At 36.5% G+C, this 21,296-nt stretch overlaps 1 protein-coding gene across 5 annotated transcripts in view; it reads left to right on the top strand.

Annotated features, from left to right (window-relative positions):
- Window positions 1-21,296, top strand: part of LOC127446003 (potassium voltage-gated channel subfamily KQT member 2-like) — a 75,980-nt gene that overhangs the window by 28,215 nt on the left and 26,469 nt on the right. For 3 of the 5 annotated variants that reach the window (XM_051706586.1, XM_051706590.1, XM_051706588.1), the window contains exons 6-12: window positions 3,626-3,736; window positions 4,553-4,648; window positions 6,083-6,177; window positions 8,902-8,970; window positions 10,543-10,572; window positions 10,870-11,093; window positions 15,398-15,445. In XM_051706586.1, the coding sequence (XP_051562546.1) occupies window positions 3,626-3,736; window positions 4,553-4,648; window positions 6,083-6,177; window positions 8,902-8,970; window positions 10,543-10,572; window positions 10,870-11,093; window positions 15,398-15,445 (673 nt within the window). The remainder of the gene's footprint in view (window positions 1-3,625; window positions 3,737-4,552; window positions 4,649-6,082; window positions 6,178-8,901; window positions 8,971-10,542; window positions 10,573-10,869; window positions 11,094-15,397; window positions 15,446-21,296) is intronic. The other 2 variants (XM_051706587.1, XM_051706589.1) reach the window with 1 other exon arrangement.

The raw sequence follows: 21,296 nt of genomic DNA, 5'->3' as shown, positions 1-21,296 counted from the left end.
ATTATATTATGCATTCTGACATTATTTACATAATGGTTAAGCATATCTCCCCACCAATTCTTATTACTATAAGGCAATATACACAGTATATATAGATATTGTACATGTAGTGTTTGTTGTACTGCCTTTAATTTATGCTATAAAAAATTTAAAAATCTTTGCATTGACAGTCCATTGAGAATCACCATTGAGAATGATGAGAATTACAAAAAACAAAAACAAAAAACAACAACTCAAAAGTAAAACATCTGGACACATTACAGTAAAATGTGCTTAATTGTAATGAAAATAATGTCACTTTGCAATATATTGTAGGTTTGATTTTCTACATGCAAAATAACATTTCTTAACCCTCCTATGGTATTGAAAAATCGCACCTCCCTTTAGTATTCGCGGTCATTTTTGACCAGAAGGGTCAGATGTGTAACGCTTTTTTTTTTGATGATGATGATGATAATGATACCATTTCTTCCCTGAAGTAAGAACAATAAAATATGCATTTCTTTTGGGACTTATTTACATGTACATTTCTAAATTTTACCATTAATTTGCATATACAAATAAGCACATTTAAAAAATCATCTGGTGAACAAAATATAAATAACACGACTTGAAAATCATGTCATGCCAGTAACAGCAAGTAGATGACTGTAGACACATACTGTGTAGTCTGATGGCTTGTTGTAACCTAATTTTATAGTTTATCACAAGATATGCATTTGGATATATATTTAGACATTATCAAACTATTATTTGCCAAAGTTTAACATTTTAAAATGGATTGGAAGTGTCAGTTTTTGGAGTTTATTTCATTACGCTTGCAATCAAACCTGACCATGGTGTTACAAAGAGAAAACACAGAATAAACATTTTTATACCAATAATTTATTTCAAACATACAAATGTAATAACAATAATAATGTAATACATAATAATGTCAAGAAAATGAACATCAGGAGATGTTCATTAGACTACACAGTATTCTGAAAATTCAATTAGAGTAAAACAGAAGAACAAGGGTAAACATTTAGCAATTTCAAACTTTCTATAGTAAAAATGTATTTTTCAAAAATGTGTGTTTGTGTGTGTGTGTGTGTTCTGCTTTGTGAGTGTGTTATCATCTCACCCCTTCATTTCTGAGTGTGTGTTTAGCATTGTGACTGATTAATTGCTTTTTTTTTTTTTTTAAATGTGACAAATGTAAAATAAAAAAGCTCTGGGTTATAGTCTTTCCCATTCATTTTCAATGGTCGGTAAATTTTGACCACAAATACCAAAGTTGCTGCTTCTTTTTTTTATGACCACTTAGACGAATTGAGCCCAATTGTTTTTGTATGTTCAGTTGGCAAATGGAAGCAAAGCCACCAAGTCTTGTACTGCTCAGATAAAGGAAACAATTTTTATTAAAGAAAATTTGGGCCTGGGTAGCTCAGCGTGTAAAGATGCTGACAACCACCCCTGGAGTCGCGAGTTCGAATCCAGGGTGTGCTGAGTGACTCCAGCCAGGTCTCCTAAGCAACCAAATTGGCCCGGTTGCTAGGGAGGGTAGAGTCACATGGGGTAACCTCCTCGTGGTCCCTATAATGTGGTTCTCGCTCTCGGTGGGGTGCGTGGTGGGTTGTGCATGGATGCCGCGGGGAATAGCGTGAAGTCTCCACACGCGCTAAGTCTCCGTGGTAATGTGCTCAACAAGTCACGTGATAAGATGCGTGGATTGGCGGTCTCAGACGCGGAGGCAACTGAGATTCGTCCTCCGCCACCCGGATTGAGGTGTGTCAATACGCCACCATGAGGACTTAGAGCGCATTGGGAATTGGGCATTCCAAATTGGGGAGAAAAGGGGAGAAAAAAATAAATAAATAAAAAGTAAGGAAAATGTATTTAGGTAAAAAATGACCGAATACCATAGGAGAGTTAATTTATTTTTTTCTTTTGAATGGTGTGAAATGTGACCTGGACATGCTTTTGTGAGATTCACCCCTATTGCTTTGCTATTGTTGTATTTTCACCTCAATTATAATGTCAGGTTTTGGTTAGTGAACGCTCTGTGTAAAAACACCGGTTTCCCTCGGGACTCCAGCGATTGCCAGAGAAGAGTTGATGTTATGTCTTGGGAAATAAACTGGAGGACTTCAGTAACACTGACACAGTTTGAGTGTCCACAAGAAGCTTCTGTGAGGATTATTAATTATGCATTGATGTTGATCTCTCGTTGAGTTTGATGAGATGATACTTCAGAAAGATCACAGAATACTCTGTGGTGTTAGAGTTTGTGATCATGCATAATTTGATGATGGTTTTTAACTTTGTTTTCTACTTTGCTGTTTAGTGGATTATTCTAAAATGTAGAATATAGAACCAATATTTAGTTTATACTACATTATATTACACATTGCATATTAATGTGCACTTAAAGGAATATTCCGGGTTCAGTTCAAGTTAAAATCAATCGACAGCATTTGTGGCATAATGCTGATTACCACAAAAATTAATAATAATAATAATAATAATAATATGACTCGTATCTCGTTTTCTTAAAAAAAAAAAAAGAAAAAAAAAAGGAAAATGGAGGTTCCAGTGAGACACTTACAATAGAAGTCAATGGGCCCAATTTTTGGAGGGTTTAAAGGCAGAAATGTGAAGCTAATAATTTCATAAAAGCACTTTATATTTATTCTTCTGATAAAACTCATGAATTATTTTTGAGCTGTAAAGTTGTTCAAATCATCGATTTTATGGTCGTTTTAGGGTTTACGGTGTGAAATTGTCTATAACTTTCCACAGATGTGGTTATTAAGTGATTTAATCAGACTAAAATCATATTAACACACATATTGTTTACGTCTTGTGTCTATACTTTTGAAACAGTGAGTATTTTAACGTTTATTGACCCCATTGACTTCCATTGTAAGTGTCTCACTGGAACAGATTTTTGCATTAAAAAAAAGAAAAAAGAAAAAAAGTAATAATTAATTTTTGTGGTAATTAACATTATGCTATAAATGCTGTCAGTTGAGCTTAAATTTTATTGAACCTGAAATATTCCTTTAATGCTACAGACAACAATTCATTAAAATACATGATAAAAGAATCCCCACACATTATTAATTATTAATTAATCCCTTTGAAATACAGTATGTGTTATATAGGGTGAATTTCAGCCTTTCAAGAACATGTCCGGGTCACTTTTTTGTTAAAAATTATTAATATATTATTTATATTGTGAATTATTTATATATCATTTTAGTGTTTAATTAATGCTGGTTTTAATAAAATATAATTGTGTCAGCTATTATAGTAATGAGAATTAATACTGAATAATTAGTATTACAAGTAAAAATAATACAAAAGTAAAAGGCATCTGAACACATTACACTAATTTAAGGGGAATGTGCTTAATTTTGGGAACATTATGCAAATTCTAATTTTAATTTCTTTTTTAATTTATTAGGCGAAATGTGACCTGGACATGTTCTTTGTAAGATTCTAGCTAAAACAAATGACACTCAGTGTATTCCGGCACTTGAGTGATCAGCCAACAAGAGTGATTGAATTACTGTACAGAAACTGAAATGATTTAATGTGTAACTTAATCCTGACAGCAGTTTATTTCGTCGTCTCACAGATCACCCTGACGACCATCGGCTACGGTGATAAATATCCGATAACCTGGAACGGACGTCTCCTCGCGGCGACCTTCACCCTTATCGGTGTGTCATTCTTCGCACTTCCTGCGGTGAGTCTTGGGGGATTCTGGAGGAATGAACAAATATAGTCTATCAGTCTTTTAATGGAGTGTCCGCAGCACATGCAGGTTGGAGGATTACATCAGTGTGGTTAAATGTGAATATACAAATGCTGTTAGCTGCTTGATGTGTTTTTCTTATCATAATAATATGTTTTATTAGGGGCCTGGGTAGCTCAGTGGTAAAATACACTGGCTACCACCCCTGGAGTTCGCTAGCTCACTAGTTCGAATCCCAGGGCGTGCTGAGTGACTCCAGCCAGGTCTCCTAAGCAACCAAATTGGCCCGGTTGCTAGGGAGGGTAGAGTCACATGGGGTAAACTCCTCGTGGTCGCTATAATGTGGTTCGCTCTCAGTGGGGCGCGTGGTGAGTTGAGCGTGGTTGCCGCGGTGGGTGGCGTGAAGCCTCCACACGCGCTATGTCTCCGTGGCAACGCACTCAACAAGCCACGTGATAAGATGCGCGGGTTGATGGTCTCAGACGTGGAGGCAACTGAGATTCGTCCTCCGCCACCCGGACTGAGGCAAATCACTACGCAACCACAAGGACTTAAAACCACATTGGGCATTCCAAATTGGGAGAAAAAGGGGAAAAATCCAACAAAAAAAAAATAATAATAATAATAATATGTTTTATTAATATAGCACCTTCCATTTACTCAAGGCCACTTTACAAAAGAAAAAAACAATGGACAGTAGATAATGAAAACATACAGTCTTATGAGTTTGTTTATAGATATGCAGTATTGTAAATGCATGTTTGAAATATGATTTATCTTAGCAAATTGTCTTTTCACCCTCTGTAGGGAATTCTGGGTTCTGGTTTTGCCTTGAAAGTTCAGGAACAGCATCGACAGAAGCATTTTGAGAAACGCAGAAATCCAGCCGCTGGCCTCATTCAGGTAAGGTCTGTTTCTTGCTCATTGTCCCAGTTACATTCGGTGACACCAGTTCCAAATTAGCTGCGAAAGTAGAGCTGAATTAGTCAAAATAAGAAACTGGGTGTCCTGAGAGCATTAAACACACCTCACAAACAAAACTATCAGTGCATGTATTATTAATGTATGTAGGGCTGCAACTAATCAATGAAAATTGATCATGAAAATGAACAAATTTAATTTGTAGTCGACCTTTTTTTTGTCAACATCTGCCACCCGCAATAAAAGCTCACCATTCAAACATACTGTGGACAAATAATATTGTAAGTGTTTATAATCTTATGTTAAACAGAAACATTTTATATAACATTGTATATAACATTTTATCATCAATAGTCAAAAACATATTTTTCTGATGATTTGTTTTGCATCCTTTACCTTCTGGATGACATATTTTGTTCTGGATGTCTAAGATATAACATTGGATTATTCAGCCAAGCAAGCTCACAGACAAGTAAAAAATGGCTCATTTTTTAGAGAACTCCCTGAGGTGAAAGCAGAAATCAAGTTTTTAGCTATTTGGGGCTTACAGCAGCAGTTATCGGAGCATAAAAGAGATGTTTGTATTTGATGTCTTACAGAAATCATATTTCACTTTGTGATTCTTTTGGAAATCTTTTGAACTGTGGTATAAAGGCAACATAAATAACTATACAGTCACATTCCTGAGAGTGAGAGCTTTCATTTGATATATGACTTGTCAGTTTAGGTGCTATGTGAAGGACTTTTTTTTTCATAAAATTTTTCTACCCCATTACCTCTAGGGGGCGCTAATTTTTACCGCGAATGATTTGAGGCCTTATTTGGTTATTTTAAGTAACATAAATGCAGAAGTGATGATTGTCTCTGAAAAGTTCAGATTCTAAGCTTTCAAATGATACCACATATGCCTGACTTACGTACACGGAGACTTTAATGTTTTAAGCGTAAAACTTTTTCACGATATAGCGTCCCCCCTTGGACCCGCCGGCAGGTCCAATAGAGCTTAATGGGTTAAAATAGAAAGTGTATATTTTAGGTGCTGTAACTTGTCACATTTCTTTTACTTTTTTCACCATTTTTAATCACATTTTCGTCTTCACTAGTTTATTTTAAATAGTCCTGAGGTGCGACAAATAAATGTATAAAAGTACTAATATTCCATTTAGTCTCTCATTTAAAGAAATATTCCATGTTCAGCGCATGTAAAGCTCAATCAACAATGTGTCGCATGCATTTGCATGTTTTTGTTTTTTTCAGTTTGCACATTGTTTAGAGCATTAAAAAAATAATGATAAACTTCTTTATTCGATTAATCGATTATTCTAATAAATAATCAACAGATCCATTATAATGTAAATTGTAGTTGCAGCACTAAATCCATGTTTTAAAATGTCTATATGTCATGTGATCTCTCAGGCTGCCTGGAGGTTTTATGCCACAAACTTGAATCGCACGGATTTATATTCGACGTGGGACTATTACGAGAGAACTGTATCAGTACCAATGTACAGGTATATACAATATAACTGCTTTTGCATCCCAACATACAGTTCCATCCCCCATATCTCTCTTTCGGTTAGCAGGTGAAATAGATTCAGACGTCTTTATATCGATTGACCTTTGAGGTTGTTTTTTTGCAGATTGTGAAGGTTAACAGCACTGTCCACACACTTTCTGCCTTCTTAAATCTATACGGCATATTTTATGCATATGTCACAGTTTGAAATCTGCCTGATTATCAGATGTATTATCAGCAGAGGTGATTCATGCTGTGTTTCATGTTGTATGTGATGTTTTTGAGTGTTAACACTAATGGGAGTGTGTGACCACCAAAGCTTCAGATCACATGTTTATGACACGCTTTAAGCAACACCTCATGACACTGTTATTGATGGAAGAGTACCATTGATTTCATCTCTTTCATCTTCACTCGTGGACTGATTGAAGTTTGACCTTTTTAAATTATCAGTGCATAAACACTAGCTTTTCACTCTTTTCCAACACAATGCTATCTTATGACATCTAAACACCTTTACTATAGTGCATGTCTCATTTTAACGTTTGCGTTACATAATCAACTACATTTACAAGCTTGTTTGAGTGTGATCAAATTGTGCGGTAGCTCGACTGATAGAGAGTTGCACTTGTGATGTAAAGGAGCGGGGTACGAGTCCTGAAGAGCACGCGAGTCAACATGTGAGCCCAAAGTGTCATAGAAGTGCCACAAAATGACACAACTGTGTTTTTCATCTCACATTTGCTTTTATGACACTATCGGTTAGGTTTAGGTTTAAGGTATAGGGTAGGGAGGTCGGTTTTGTTGATTTAAAACTCAATAGAGCATAAACATTAAAGCCCACATCTGTTTGGGAGAACATTTAACTCGCGTCACACAGTGGACATTTCACCTCGGAGCTGCTGCGATACGTGTAATGAACCATGTAATGTAATTTTGCAAAAATGATGCCACAGTCACATAATTTTCATGAGATCAGGCTGTCATGTTTTTACCCTCCTATGGAATTGAAAAATGGCTCCTCCCTTTGGTATTTGCGGTCATTTTTGACCAGAAGGGTTAGATGTGAAACCCCTTTTTTTAATGATGATAATGATACCATTTCTTCTTCCCTGAAGAACTATAAAGTATGCATTTCTTCTAAAGTATGCAAGCCCAATTTATTTTAATTTTTTTATGTTCAGTTGGCAAATGGAAGAAAAGTCACCAAGTCTTGTACTGCTCAGATAAAGGAAACCATTTTTATTAAATGAGGAAATTGTATTTTGGTCAAAAATGACCGAATACCATGGGAGGGTTAAGCTTGTTTACACTTGGTATTAAAAAAAGACTTCAGAGAACTTCTTCAGCATGCATTGACAGAATATATAAAGTGAAACTGATATAAAGTAGTGCTGTCAGTCGATTAAAATTCTTAATCGTCATTAATCGCATAATTGTTTGCAGTTAATCGCGATTAATCGCAGATTTTGAAAGTGCTGAAATTTGACACTGTATATTTTTAGATTGTCAAAAATGCATTTATTTCCATCTTAGGAAAGAAAATAAAACAATATGTAGCAATATAATGCTTTATTAACATTTTCCAAACAAAGCCTTCCACAATATAAAGACAACGCACTGATATAGCACCAATTCAAGTAACATTAAACGTTTCCCTAAAGTCTAAGTGGGAGTTTGACTAATTGAAAGAACTAGTCTTCACGTAGGTTGCATATTTATTTTAATGGGCATTAAATCCCTTAAACTCCTATTATCAATATTAATTTGTTGGTAGACTGTGACTATCCTCTTTCCATCAGCAATCGTGGAGCTGCGTTTATGATTCGTGTCAGAGAGTCAATGCCAGCATCGAGCGCCGCTTTGGACTCACCATGAAAAGCGTTTGCAAACAAACACGTCTCATTCAGAGTTTTGGTGATGGATAAGATTTGGTGTGCTTCTGTGGTAATTAAAATATGCCTTACATAGGCTGAAAATACTTGATTTCTATCTGAAGTCCCTTCTGGGCTTGTTTTGTACATCAAATAGTGTTAAGAGCTCTTTTCGCCATCATTTTATCACTGACAGGGAAGCACTGTCAGAGATTTTTTTATTTACTGAGATAACAACCTCCGCGGCTCTATGATAGCATAGGGGATATCAACAGTCAACTAGCGTGTTAAGACAGTTCCGCCCGTGTTATGCTATTTTATGTGGCATGTGCCTCTGTGTAGACACGTAACAAAGGTTCTGCCCTTCACACAAGTGTTTATGCAATATTAACGGTAAATGCGTTAATCGCAATTAAGAAAAATTCACGCGTTAAACTTTTTTAATTAATCGCATGCGTTAACGCGTTAATTCTGACCGCTCTAATATAAAGTGATATATGTAGTCATGAAATCAGAGACTAAATCTGATCACACGTTGTCACATGAGATGCATTTGAGAAACAACTAATTAATTGCAAACAGGGTTGCAGATATTCTTTACTGGAGTTTATAACAGCTACTACAGATAAACCTAAAAAATAATGATTTGTGCATATGCTCTCTCTATCTCTTCCTCTCTCTCTCTTGCTATAAGTGTTTTAATTTAAGTTCACAGTCAGCAGTAGATTTATTAATAGCACCTTGTCGATTCTTCTCTCAAAGACGCTTCCACATTTACATAATCATTACACAGCATTTCCTCCTCACACGTCACCTGTGTGCCAACACTTCCTGTGTGTTTACAGACTCATCCCTCCACTGAACCAGCTCGACTTACTGAGAAACCTGAAGAGCAAATCTGGTCTTTCCTTCAGGTAAAAGATTATAAATGGCTCATTCTGTAAAAAAAAAACACATGCCTTTTTTCTGTTTCATTAGACGGTTTTTAAAAGACATTTTTGTTCCATTTTTAGCATTCTGTGAGATAAGTGTTTGTATTTATGAATTAATTGTGCCATTTCACATTAATTGGTAAAACTTTATTTCAAGTGTCCACTAGTTGTTAAGCATTAATAAGACAGTAATTAACAATATATTGATTGTAGAGTATAAGCCATAATTTACAATTTATTAAACATCTTTCTTTTTTTTTTTTTTTTTTTAATTAATGGTCTATTTCAGAAATCATACTTCAAATAAAAAAAAATAAGAAAAATAAAAAATATAAATTACTGCCAGTAATTAAGGATAATTAGTGCTGGCTTTACAAGGCTATTACTTATTAATTACTCAAATCTATTAAAAACAACTTGACCCCCTATAAGTGAAAGTTTAACCTTTGTTTTGCACGTTTCAATTACAACACAACTCTCTGAATTTCTTGTTTACTGCAAATACCGTAAATACTTAATAAATGTCTAACAAATTGGGGTTCAGTTTTAAAATATGCTGGCTTCCACCCCTGGAGTTCGCTATTTCGCTAGTTCGAATCCCAGGGCGTGCTGAGTGACTCCTAAGCAACCAAATTGGCACGGTTGCTAGGGAGGGTAGAGTCACATGGGGTAACCTCCTAGTGGTCGCTATAATGTGGTTCGCTCTCGGTGGGGCGCGTGGTGAGTTGAGCGTGGGTGCCGTGGAGAATAGCGTGAAGCCTCCACACGCGCTATGTCTCCGTAGCAACACGCTCAACAAGCCACGTGATAAGATGCGCGGGTTGACGGTCTCAGATGCGGAGGCAAATGGGATTCGTCCTCCGCCACCCGGATTGAGGCGAGTCACTACGTGACCACGAGGACTTAAAAGCACATTGGGAATTGGGCATTCCAAATTGGGTGAAAAAGGGGAAAAATCCAAATAAATAAATGTCTAACAAATTAATAACTTCAGAACAGGGAGTCACATTTTCTTTACTTCAAGACTTTTTAGCAACTCATTAACAATTTAGTAAAAGCAATACTAATTAGTTATAATTACTGTCTTACGGTAATATAGTTCAATATACTTAAAATACCTCCTTTATAAAGGGCAAAAAAAAAACAATAACTTGAGTAGGTTAGAACAGGGGGTCAAGTTGTCTTTGAAACAATATTTTATCAATTTATTAGTAACAGCGTAGTAAAACCAATATAAGAATTCATAATTACAGTTCTTAATATATTTATATAAACTTCAATACCACTTAATAAATGCAAAACTAACCAATAACTCGAGTAGGTTAAACTTTCACTTATTTGGGGCTGAGTTAACTTTAAAAAAAGTTTATAGTAATTTATTAATAACAGCTTTGTAAAGCCGATACTAATTAGCTTTAATTGCTGGCCTAATATTGTTTAGTTAACTAGCATTCTCGAGATTATGAAACAATGAGGTGCATCTTAGAAAGAGACTATAATGCCGGTATTTCTACAAATATCCGATTGACTGTTGTCTGTTTTTTTGCAACGCAGGAAGGAAAACCAGCCCGAACCATCTCCAAGGTTAGTGCCAAAATTTGAATCCTCAATGTGCTCACTCCAGAAAATTATTAAATGTTTCTTGTTATCTTAAATGTCAAATGTAATTCTTGTTTTTGCATGCATTATCTCAATAGTTTGTTAACATTGTAGACAGTTGCTGTACTTTTTTGTCATAGCATCTCTAACAACATACACAGTTTTCAGTTACAGCGCATTCAATACCAATATTGTAAATAAATATAAAATAACATAGTATCACAGGTAAACCACACTACAAAATGTCAGTCTCTGATCTTTGAACCCTTGTGCCCTTCACAGTCAGAAGGTGAGCCTGAAAGAGCGTGTGTTCTCCAGTCCGAGAAACTCTGCGACAAAAGGGAAGAGCTCCCCTCAAGGCCAGCAGCCGCTACGACGCTCGCCCAGTGCAAACAGCATCGAAGACAGCCCCTCAAAAGTGCCCAAGAGCCTCAGCTTTGGTGACCGCAGTCGCGCTCGACATGCCTTCCGTTTTAAAGGGGCCGCGTCACGCCAGAATTCGGAAGGTGAGGGACGTTAACCTGTTTCTGTGTACGCTCTGGTTGTGGTTTTGTCATTGTAGGTTTGTAATGCGGTTCAAGGATGGGAAAGGAGGAGGCGGGAACCGGCTGAGCAGTCAACGTAAAATGTATGATACAAAGGAACTTAAACATAACATAAAACACACAGACACACACACCGCGGCCGCGTGCGTCTCTCTCTCTCTCTCTCTTTCTCTGGCACCCCTGGCTCCTCCCTTATCTTTCGCCCGCTGATTGGGCAAATCAGCGCCGGACGTGCATCCTCACGACCCAGCCACACCCTCCTCCTCCTCCACCACCCGATTCAGGCCAGGCGCCCTGGCCTGGCTTACTCCCCCCCCCCCCCATCTCTGGAGGGGAGATGCTGCCCAGCCGTTCCGCCCACCCTGTCTTCAGCTGCTCCTCCGCCCCCTGATGGATGGCAGTGGCCTCCTCCGCCTCCCGGCGGATGGTAGTGGGTCCTCCGTCCCCTGGCAGATGGAAACGGCTCCTCCGCCCCCTGGCGGATGGCAGCAGGCTCCTCTGCCTCCCGGCAGATGGCAGAGGGTCCTCTGTCCCCTGGCGGATGGCAGCGGTTCCTCCGCCCCCTGGCAGACGGCAGCAGGCTCCTCTGCCTCCCAGTGGATGGCAGCGGGTCCTCTGTCCCCTGGAGGATGGCAACGGCACCTCTGCCCCTTGGCGGACGGCAGTGCTTCATCCACCTCCCGGCGGACAGCAGCAGGCTCTTCGGTCCCCTGGTGGATGGCAATGGTGAGTTCTCCTGGACAACATGCCCCCCCCCCCCCACCTCCCAGGATTCGACACCAATGTTACATGGTTCAAGGATGGGAAAGGAGGAGGCGGGAACCGGCTGAGCAGTCAACGTAAACTTTAATGATACAAAGGAACTTAAACATAACATAAAACACACACACCGCGGACGTGTGCGTCTCTCTTTCTCTCTCTCTTCTCTGGCATCCCTGGCTCCTCCCTTATCTCTCTCCTGCTGATTAGGTAACTCATTGCCGGGTGTGCATCCTCACGACCCAGCCACGCCCTCCTCCTCATCACAAGGTTTAATCAGAGTAGGAAACGTTTGGTCATATGGGTCATTTTAGTGTAATTTGATTGTTATAACAGTTACTAAAGGTTAAAGGCTCAAATGCCACAAGCAGAAATGTATAAAGAATTACCATCAACCCCTTGTTGCAGGTTCAGTGCAAAATAAATTATTGACAGCATTTGTGGTGTAATGCTGATTAACACAAACAAATAATTTAGACTCATGCCTCAGTTTTTTAAAATGAGCAGAAATGGCAGTTCCAGTAATGCACTTTCAATGGAAGTCTATGGAGCAACATAATAAATATCAAAATACTGTGTCAAGAGTTATACGTAATTAAACTTGATCACAGGAGTGATGAAGTCGATTTTATGTGCAACGCTATATCCGGTGTTTTAACTCCTGTCATGGTCACGCAAAGCCAGTAACAATTTGCATGACACATGAGAAAGGTTTTTTGATAGAGAAAAATATAAACACAGGGAAACATTTTGTGACAAATAAGTAGAAGTTCATCCGCTTAGAATAGTAGAGTAGTCTCGCCACAAAAATGGTGATTTAAACAACTTTACAGCTCAAATAACTGACTTTTTTACAGAGCAATTTATGTTAGTGCTTTAACAAAAACGTGAGCTACAAATTCTGCCTTTAAATGAAGTGCAAGCCCCAATTAACTTCCATTGTAAGTACATTACTGCAACCATGATTTTTGCTTTTCTTTTAACTATTACAAATGTTCTTGTTGTTTTTTTTCCCCAAATGCTGTTGAGATAAACTTTTTGAACCGATACCGTTCCTTAAACCCCAGGTTAATACAGCGGTAAGAAAAAGTATGTGAACCCTTTGGAATTAGCTGGTTTTCTGCATTAATTGGTCATAAAATGTGATCTTCATCAAAGTCACAAGTAGAGACAAACACAATGTGCTTAAGCTAACAAGACACAAACAATAATCTTTCATGACATTACTGAACACATCCCATTAAACATTCTCAGTGCTGTGGAAAAAGTAAGTGAACCCTTGGATTTAATAACTGGTCGATCCTCCTTTGGCAGCAATAACCTCAACCAAGCGTTTCTGGTAGCTGCGGATTAGACCTGCACAACGTTCAGAAGGAATTTTGGATCATTCTTCCTTACAGAACTGCTTCAGCTCAGCCATATTCTTAGGATGTCTGGTGTGAACAGCTCTCTTGAGGTCATTTCACAGCATCTCTATTGGGTTAAGGTCTGGGCTATGGCTGGGCAACTCCAAAACATGGATTTTCTTTTTTTGAAGCCATTCTGTAGTGGATTTACTGTAGTGGATTTATTGATGTTTCACCCAACTTCTACTGAGCTTCAGCTGGCAAACAGCTAACCTGACATTATCCTGTACGATATCTGGATAAACTTGGGAATTCATTTTTCCCTCAATGATGGCAAGTGGCCCAGGCCCCGAAGCAGCAAAGCAGCCCCAAATCATGATGCTCCCTCCACCGTACTTCATGTGGGTATGCAGTGCCCAAACAATTCAACCTTATTTTCATCAGTCCACAAAATTTTCAGAGTAGCATTGTGGAGTGTCAAGGTGGTCTTTGCCAAAATTCAGGCATGCAGCAATTTTTTGTTGGAAAGCAGCGGCTTCCTTCGTGGTTTCCTGCCATGGACACCATACCTGTTTAATGTTTTCTGTATAGTAGACTCACGAACAGAGATGTTAACCAGCTCTAGGGTTCTTTTTTACCTCATTGAGCATTCTGCGGTGCCCTTTGAGTCATCATGGCTGGACGGCCACTTCTAGTGAGAGTACCCACAGTACTAAATCATCTCCATTTATAGACAATTTGTCTAACTGTGGACAGATGAATATCTAAACTCTTCAAGATAACTTTGCAACCCTTTCCAACTTTATGCAAAGCAATAATTCTTGATCTTAGGTCTTCTGAGTTTTCTATTTTGGGAGGCATGGTCCACGTCAGCAGATGCTTTTTGTGAATAGCAAAATCAAAATGTTTGAGTGCTTTTTATAAGCCAAAGTAGCTCTAACCCACACCTCCAATCTAGTTTCATTAGTTGGATGCCAGGTTTGCCAATTCCTGACTCTAATTAGCTTTTGTTGACATCAGTAGCCTAGGGGTTCACATACTTTTTCCAACCTACACAGTGAATGTTTAATGGATGTGTTCAATAAAGACATGAAATATTATAATTGTTTGTGTGTTGTTAGCTTAAGCACACTGTGTTTGTCTTGTTACTTTGATAAAGATGAGATCACAATTTATGAGCAATTAATGCAGAAAACCAGCTAATCCCAAAGGGTTCACATACTTTTTCTTGCCACTGTATGTTTACTGGAGGTTGTTTAGATTAAACGTCAGACAAACTAGCGAGTGGTTGAGGAATTAAAAAACAGCATTTTAAACTGATTACGCATGTAGTTGTATATCTAAATGTGAGAAAGTAGAAGAATAGAAAATACAGTCTAGACAGATTTGATCAGTTCTACACATCAGGATTCTTATTCTTTCTTTTCTTTGTGTCATTGCATGTAATTTCTGCAGAGCGTTGTATCGTAATCAGAGTATTTTTTTTAATCTTGCTGTTTTATTTGTCAATGTCCAGTTTATTTTAGCATAAGTCATATTGTATTTGCTGCCGGTATGTATTTGGCCAATATATTTGTGGTGAAAGTGTAGGTTTTGTTGCTGATTATTAGCTAATTATTTAACTTTGTAGTCATTTATTTCAATAATTAGCTAGTTATTTGTATGATTGGTATGATTATATGATTTCATGGCATACATTATGACATAAATATTATTTTACATACCAATCATAATATTTGGCCTTTTTATAATAAAGCTCTATGTTTGTGCTTTGGTTACACTTTCCACAAAGTGCAAATTCGATGATTATTAAACTTCCACACTGCAAAAATTATTTTCTTGTTCGTCTAGTAAAATAGTATGAATTTACTTGAGAAGCAAAATTGTGTAAGATATATCTTGAATTAAGTTTATTCTTTGTACCCCTTGTTTTAAGCATAAACCTCACTAATTATTGTTAGATTTATGCTTAAAACAAAAAAGAACAATAAATGTAATGAACTTCATTAAGTGAATATTTTACCTTGTGAACAGCAGCTTGTGGAAAGCTCAACCCATGTAATCCATGTGTCTGTTTATGATTTTTCCCCGTGTTTTCTTAAATGAATGTGGATCCTGATGCTGTCTTTTCATTTCTTTTGTTGGATGCTGATGCTAAAGTTCTCATTGAGATGCAAGAGGAAGATTTGAGACACAGGAACTCTCCAGGTCAGGCAATCCAGATCCGTGCTCTCATACAACCCGTACCTCAAATCAAACTAACCAGCTTAACTCACAGCTTAACTACCAGTCCACAAATATGCTTTGATTTAGGTTTGGTTTGTGGTTTTTAATTGTATTTATTTATTTATTTTTATTTGAACTTTGTAGAATTATTTGATTTATGGATGACAGGTACAAGTAAGCTGTTATATGAAACATCTCTCTTTAATTTCTAATGATAGATCAATACATTTTATTAATTTAATTGGTAACACTTTACAATAAGGTTGTATTTGTTAGCTTTACTAAATGTATTAGTTATCATGAACTAACAATGAACAATATTGTTTAACAGAATTTATTTATAAATTATACTATTGTTCATTGTTTTTTCATGTTAGTTCATACTGCATTACCAATGTTTACTTTACATTTGAAAAAAGAATTCACATATGATGAAATTAATATTAAGCTCTTAAACTGAAGCATTTTTGGGATACTGCCAGCAATTTATCACACTCAAATTGAAAAGCTCACCATTCATACACACTGTGAAATAATGTAAAAAATTGATCCAATTTTTCATGCACCACCCTCATTGTTTCATCAGATATCTCGGCCTCTGAGTGGACTAGAAGCTCAATCTAGATACACTATATTGCCAAAAGTATTCGCTCACCTGCCTTTAGACGCATATGAACTTAAGTGACATCCCATTCTTAATCCATAGGGTTCAATATGACGTCAGCCCACCCTTTGCAGCCATAACAGCTTCAACTATTCTGGGAAGGCTTTCCACAAGGTTTAGGAGTGTGTTTATGGGAATTTTTGACCATTCTTCCAGAAGCGCATTTGTGAGGTCAGACGCTGATGTTGGACGAGAAGGCCTGGCTCACAGTCTTTGCTCAAATTCATCCCAAAGGTGCTCTATCGGGTTGAGGTCAGGACTCTGTGCAGGCCAGTCAAGTTCTTCCACACCAAACTCGCTCATCCATGTCTTTATGGACCTTGCTTTGTGCATTGGTGTGCAGTCATGTTGGAACAGGAAGGGGCCATCCCCAAACTGTTCCCACAAAGTTGGGAGCATGGAATTGTCCAAAATCTCTTGGTATGCTGAAGCATTCAGAGTTCCTTTCACTGGAACTAAGGGGCCAAGCCCAGCTCCTGAAAAACAACCCCACACCATAATCCCCCCTCCACCAAACTTCACAGTTGGCACAATGCAGTCAGACAAGTACCGTTCTCCTGGCAACCGCCAAACCCAGACTCATCCATCAGATTGCCAGATGGAGAAGCGTGATTCGTCACTCCAGAGAACGCATCTCCACTGCTCTAGAGTCCAGTGGCGGCGTGCTTTACACCACTGCATCCGACGCTTTGCATTGCACTTGGTGATGTATGGCTTGGATGCAGCTGCTCGGCCATGGAAACCCATTCCATGAAGCTCTCTACGCACTGTTCTTGAGCTAATCTGAAGGCCACATGAACTTTGGAGGTCTGTAGCGATTGACTCTGCAGAAAGTTGGCGACCTCTGCGCACTATGCGCCTCAGCATCCGCTGACCCCGCTCTGTCATTTTACGTGGCCTACCACTTCGTGGCTGAGTTGCTGTCATTCCCAATCAATTTCACTTTGTTATAATACCACTGACAGTTGACTGTGGAATATTTAGTAGCGAGGAAATTTCACGACTGGACTTGTTGCACAGGTGGTATCCAATCACAGTAACATACTTGAATTCACTGAGCTCCTGAGAGCGGCCCATTCTTTCACAAATGTTTGTAGAAGCAGTCTGCATGCCTAGGTGCTTCATTTTATACACCTGTGGCCATGGAAGTGATTGGAACACCTGAATTCAATTATTTGGATGGGTGAGCGAATACTTTTGGCAATATAGTGTATCATTAGAAAGCTGAGATTCTCCCCTTTGTGATGATATTTTATCATTAATAGTCAATAACATTTTTCTGATGATTTGTTTAGCATGCTTTTCCTGCTGGCACTGTCATATTTTGTTTTGGACATCTAAGATATAACATTGGATTATTCACACAAGCAAGCTCACAGACAAGTACAAAATTGCACATTTTTTAGAAAACTGCCTAAGGTAAAAGCAGAAATAAAGTTTTTGACTATTTGGAGATGACAGCAGCAGTTATTGGTGCATAAATGAGACGTTATTCTTATGAAAATCTTTTAAACTGTGGTATTAGGGCAACAAAGTAATCTATACAGTTATATTCCTGAGAATGAGAGCTTTAATTTGATATATGATTTGCCTATTTAGTAAGTGTATTTTAAAGACTTATAACCACTAGGTGGCACTTATTTGTGACGCGGACGATTTAAGGCCTTATTTTGTTATTTTAAGTAACATAAATGCAGAAGTGATGGTTATCTATGAAAGTTCAGATTCTAAGCTTTCAAACGATACCACATATGCCTGACTTATGTATAAGAGGAACTTGAGCACTTTAAGCGTAAACTTTTTTCGCGATATAGCACCCCCTTTTGGACCCGCCGGCCAACTATTATATTAACTATTATAAATGAATATAACCTTATTGTAAAGAGTTGCCATAATTGTAATTGTTTCTGTAATAAGTGTTCAAAACACTGAGGCAACTAAAGCTTGTAATGTGGGGTGAGCTGTGTGTTGTGTATTGATTATTTACATTTAAAATAAGGATTATCTCACTTTGATACAGCGTGTTAAATGTATTTCCCCATTTAAAGCAACTGTATGTAAGATTTTCCATTCTTAATGAGCTGAATTTCTCTCAGGACCGCTGGGATAAATTTAGAGCTCTGTGATTGTTTACTGTATATAGTGCAGCTGCTGGAAACCGATTCTGTTTTTATTTTTTATTTATGATCATTTTCCTGCCCTGAAAATGTCAGTTATTCAGACACCCTAAAGCACAGAGACACCAAACATGGCATTAATCACAGATCTCATTCTGTTGAACACAGCTGTCAGAGGATACAGTATGTCAATGTGGAAAATATTATCTGCTTACTGCTTTAAATGCTGAATTGTCCAGTGTGCTTTTTATTTGATTTTGAATTATATTTTTCAAAGCTTTTGTATGTATTTATGTTGTTTTGTTTGCATATTTAAATTAGCATAGTCTTGGAAACATTTAGAGTGTTGGACTGTTTATATATATATATATAATTATTATTATTATTATTATTAATTAATTAATTTATTATATTATTTTAGTGTAACATTCCATTTTAAAAAGATGCTACAAATGATCAATCGAATTCTGTTACTCTAAGGTTCCATAACTTGTATCCTTAAACAAATATATACATGATTGCTACAAAAATAGGGTAACACTTTACCAAATAGTTGTTTATATTAACATTAGTTTACGCAATAGTTAACATAATTAACAATACTTCTACAGCATTTATTTATCTTGGTTAATGTTACTTTCTACACATTTGCTAATACATTTTTTACATTAAAAGTTGTATGCATTAACGCTTGTTAGTGTATTATAAGCTAACATGAACTAACAAAGAACAAGAGTATATTTTTTTAAATGAATATTAACCAATATTCATTTAAAGGCTGTAAAAAAGGTTTTTGTTCATTGTTATTTCATGATGTTCATACACAAAAATATATATATATATATTTTAAGATTTACGCATTTCAATTTCATCAAATTCTATCAAACTGAATGTAAAAGAAGTCATTAAAAAAAATTGCATTTTTTTTTTGTTATATTATTTGATACATTAGGCTTTAAAGATCATTATCCTCCTGAGGCCCAGCAATTCATTTGTGTGTAGGATATTTGTTATGTAAGTTTTTCTACAGTGGTAAATATTGGGGTATTATCAGAGGACTCTCTGGGCTTTTCAGAGATACCAAATGTTTGAGAGTTTGGCCATGACAACTTATTCTCCTTGGTCTATAAATATGGACTGAAATGTATCACAGTTCAATTCAGCACATCAAATACAATATGAATCAAATATACTTTTTTAAATAAACATGTAACATGTTTCTTATGCACCAAACACTATACTGACATTTAAATAAGGGAAATTGTAAAACTTATTTCACTGGGTCTCATGAACTTGTGTTAAGATGACATCATAATAGCTTTTAATGTAAAATAATGAGATCTTTATAATGACAGAGCAGGCCGCATATATGAAAATACACTGAAATATTAGTTCACACTTTAAATATATCTTATAACATGTATATGTCAGAATTTTCAAAGCTCTGTGATGTTTTTGGTGGTGTGCATGAATGTAATGTAATGATGATTGAGAGATATTCCTCAAAAGTCTGTTGTATCATATTTGATATGTGGATTTCAAAGGGGGTTTTTCAATAAAATAACATACAAAATTTTAACCAAGCACAAGTTGCTTATATTCAGCAAATACTCATTTTAAAATATCAGTTACAATATAATCATTACTGTCACTTAAAATAAGCTGTCATTTATCCCAACATAAGAGTCACTTTTCTGCCCCCATATTAAATAGATCAATATAAACACTGAAACCACTTTTTTCACAAATAACCACTAGATGGTGCCATAAACATGTGAGACTTACACACCATAGGTTGTTTGGCTCATCAGCTTGAACAGAAAGTGAAACAGGAGCCGTCAAACATTGTGGATCATATTTGATACACACAGCAATAAAGGGTTAAGTAATCTTTAACTAAATAATAAAAAAAATCTTTTAAGTTTTATTAATTTAATTTTTATGAAATTTTGGTATAAAATTGAAATGCGTAAAATAATGAAAATTGGCAACAACAAAAAACATTTTAGTGCATGTAGAACTTTAATGTAAGATGTTAGCAAAAATAGATATAAAACAATAGTTAACATAAAGTGAATTTACATGAAAGTCAAATGTAAAGATACATTTCACATTGCACTTACATGTTATTTTTTGCACAGGTACATTTAAGTCACATAAGATATTTTAATGTGATGCAACTCTCAGAACACAACCTCCAACATATTATATTTTTATCTAAATCATATTATATGCCTTATTAACATTATTTTGTCAGTGTTAAGTTTCCTTGATAACTTTAAATGAACATTTGAATGATGATTTTTCTTTTGTTGTTTTGTCCCCAATTTTTCATTTTAGTTTTTTTTAGAAACTTTTACCCATTGTAACTCTGCGTACTGTATGTTTCTTTATTAATTATGCTGTCATGAAATATCTCACTGTCTTTAATTAACTGCTATTTGTTTTTTAGGTAAACTCTCAATCAAGATATCAGATGGTTAGCATAGATCAAAGCTAGCATTTGTATGTATATTTGAAAAGGATACAGTATTTAGAGTAGCATTTATGCTTTTTTAAATTGTTACAGAAGTTACAGATAAACTTCTGATGTCTTGTTAGTGTTCAGAATTCAAAATGTGGCTTCACTTGTATTTAACAGTTGTATTTAAAAACTGAGTTTAACATTTCATATCATACATGAAAGGATGTGTATAATTTCTCTGAAGGTGAAATTATTGGATAATAATTTTAGAAAAATGTTTAATGTATTATTATTCACTTTCACTTTGTATTATTTCCATTGTTTTTAAGCAGGTCTGTTTTGTTTTTGTTTTCTGGTCAGCTGTTTGTAGTTATCCTTTAGTACCATTTCTTCTCCCCAAACTAATCCAGCAATCGAAGGGTTAATCAGTAAGCATTTACCACGTGGCTACAATTAGTAGACCGTCTTACCAGCCCTAGAACTAACTAGTGCTAGTGATAAAAATGCATGTTCTTGTTCTAGAATCATGACTCATATTAGGCCCACAGCCGATCCCATCATCCCATGATCCCAAAACAATACCTGCAA

Source organism: Myxocyprinus asiaticus, chromosome 9 (genome assembly GCF_019703515.2).
Source record: "Myxocyprinus asiaticus isolate MX2 ecotype Aquarium Trade chromosome 9, UBuf_Myxa_2, whole genome shotgun sequence".
In the NCBI taxonomy this organism is placed as follows: Eukaryota; Metazoa; Chordata; class Actinopteri; order Cypriniformes; family Catostomidae; genus Myxocyprinus; species Myxocyprinus asiaticus.
This window is presented reverse-complemented; position numbering and strand designations above follow the sequence as displayed.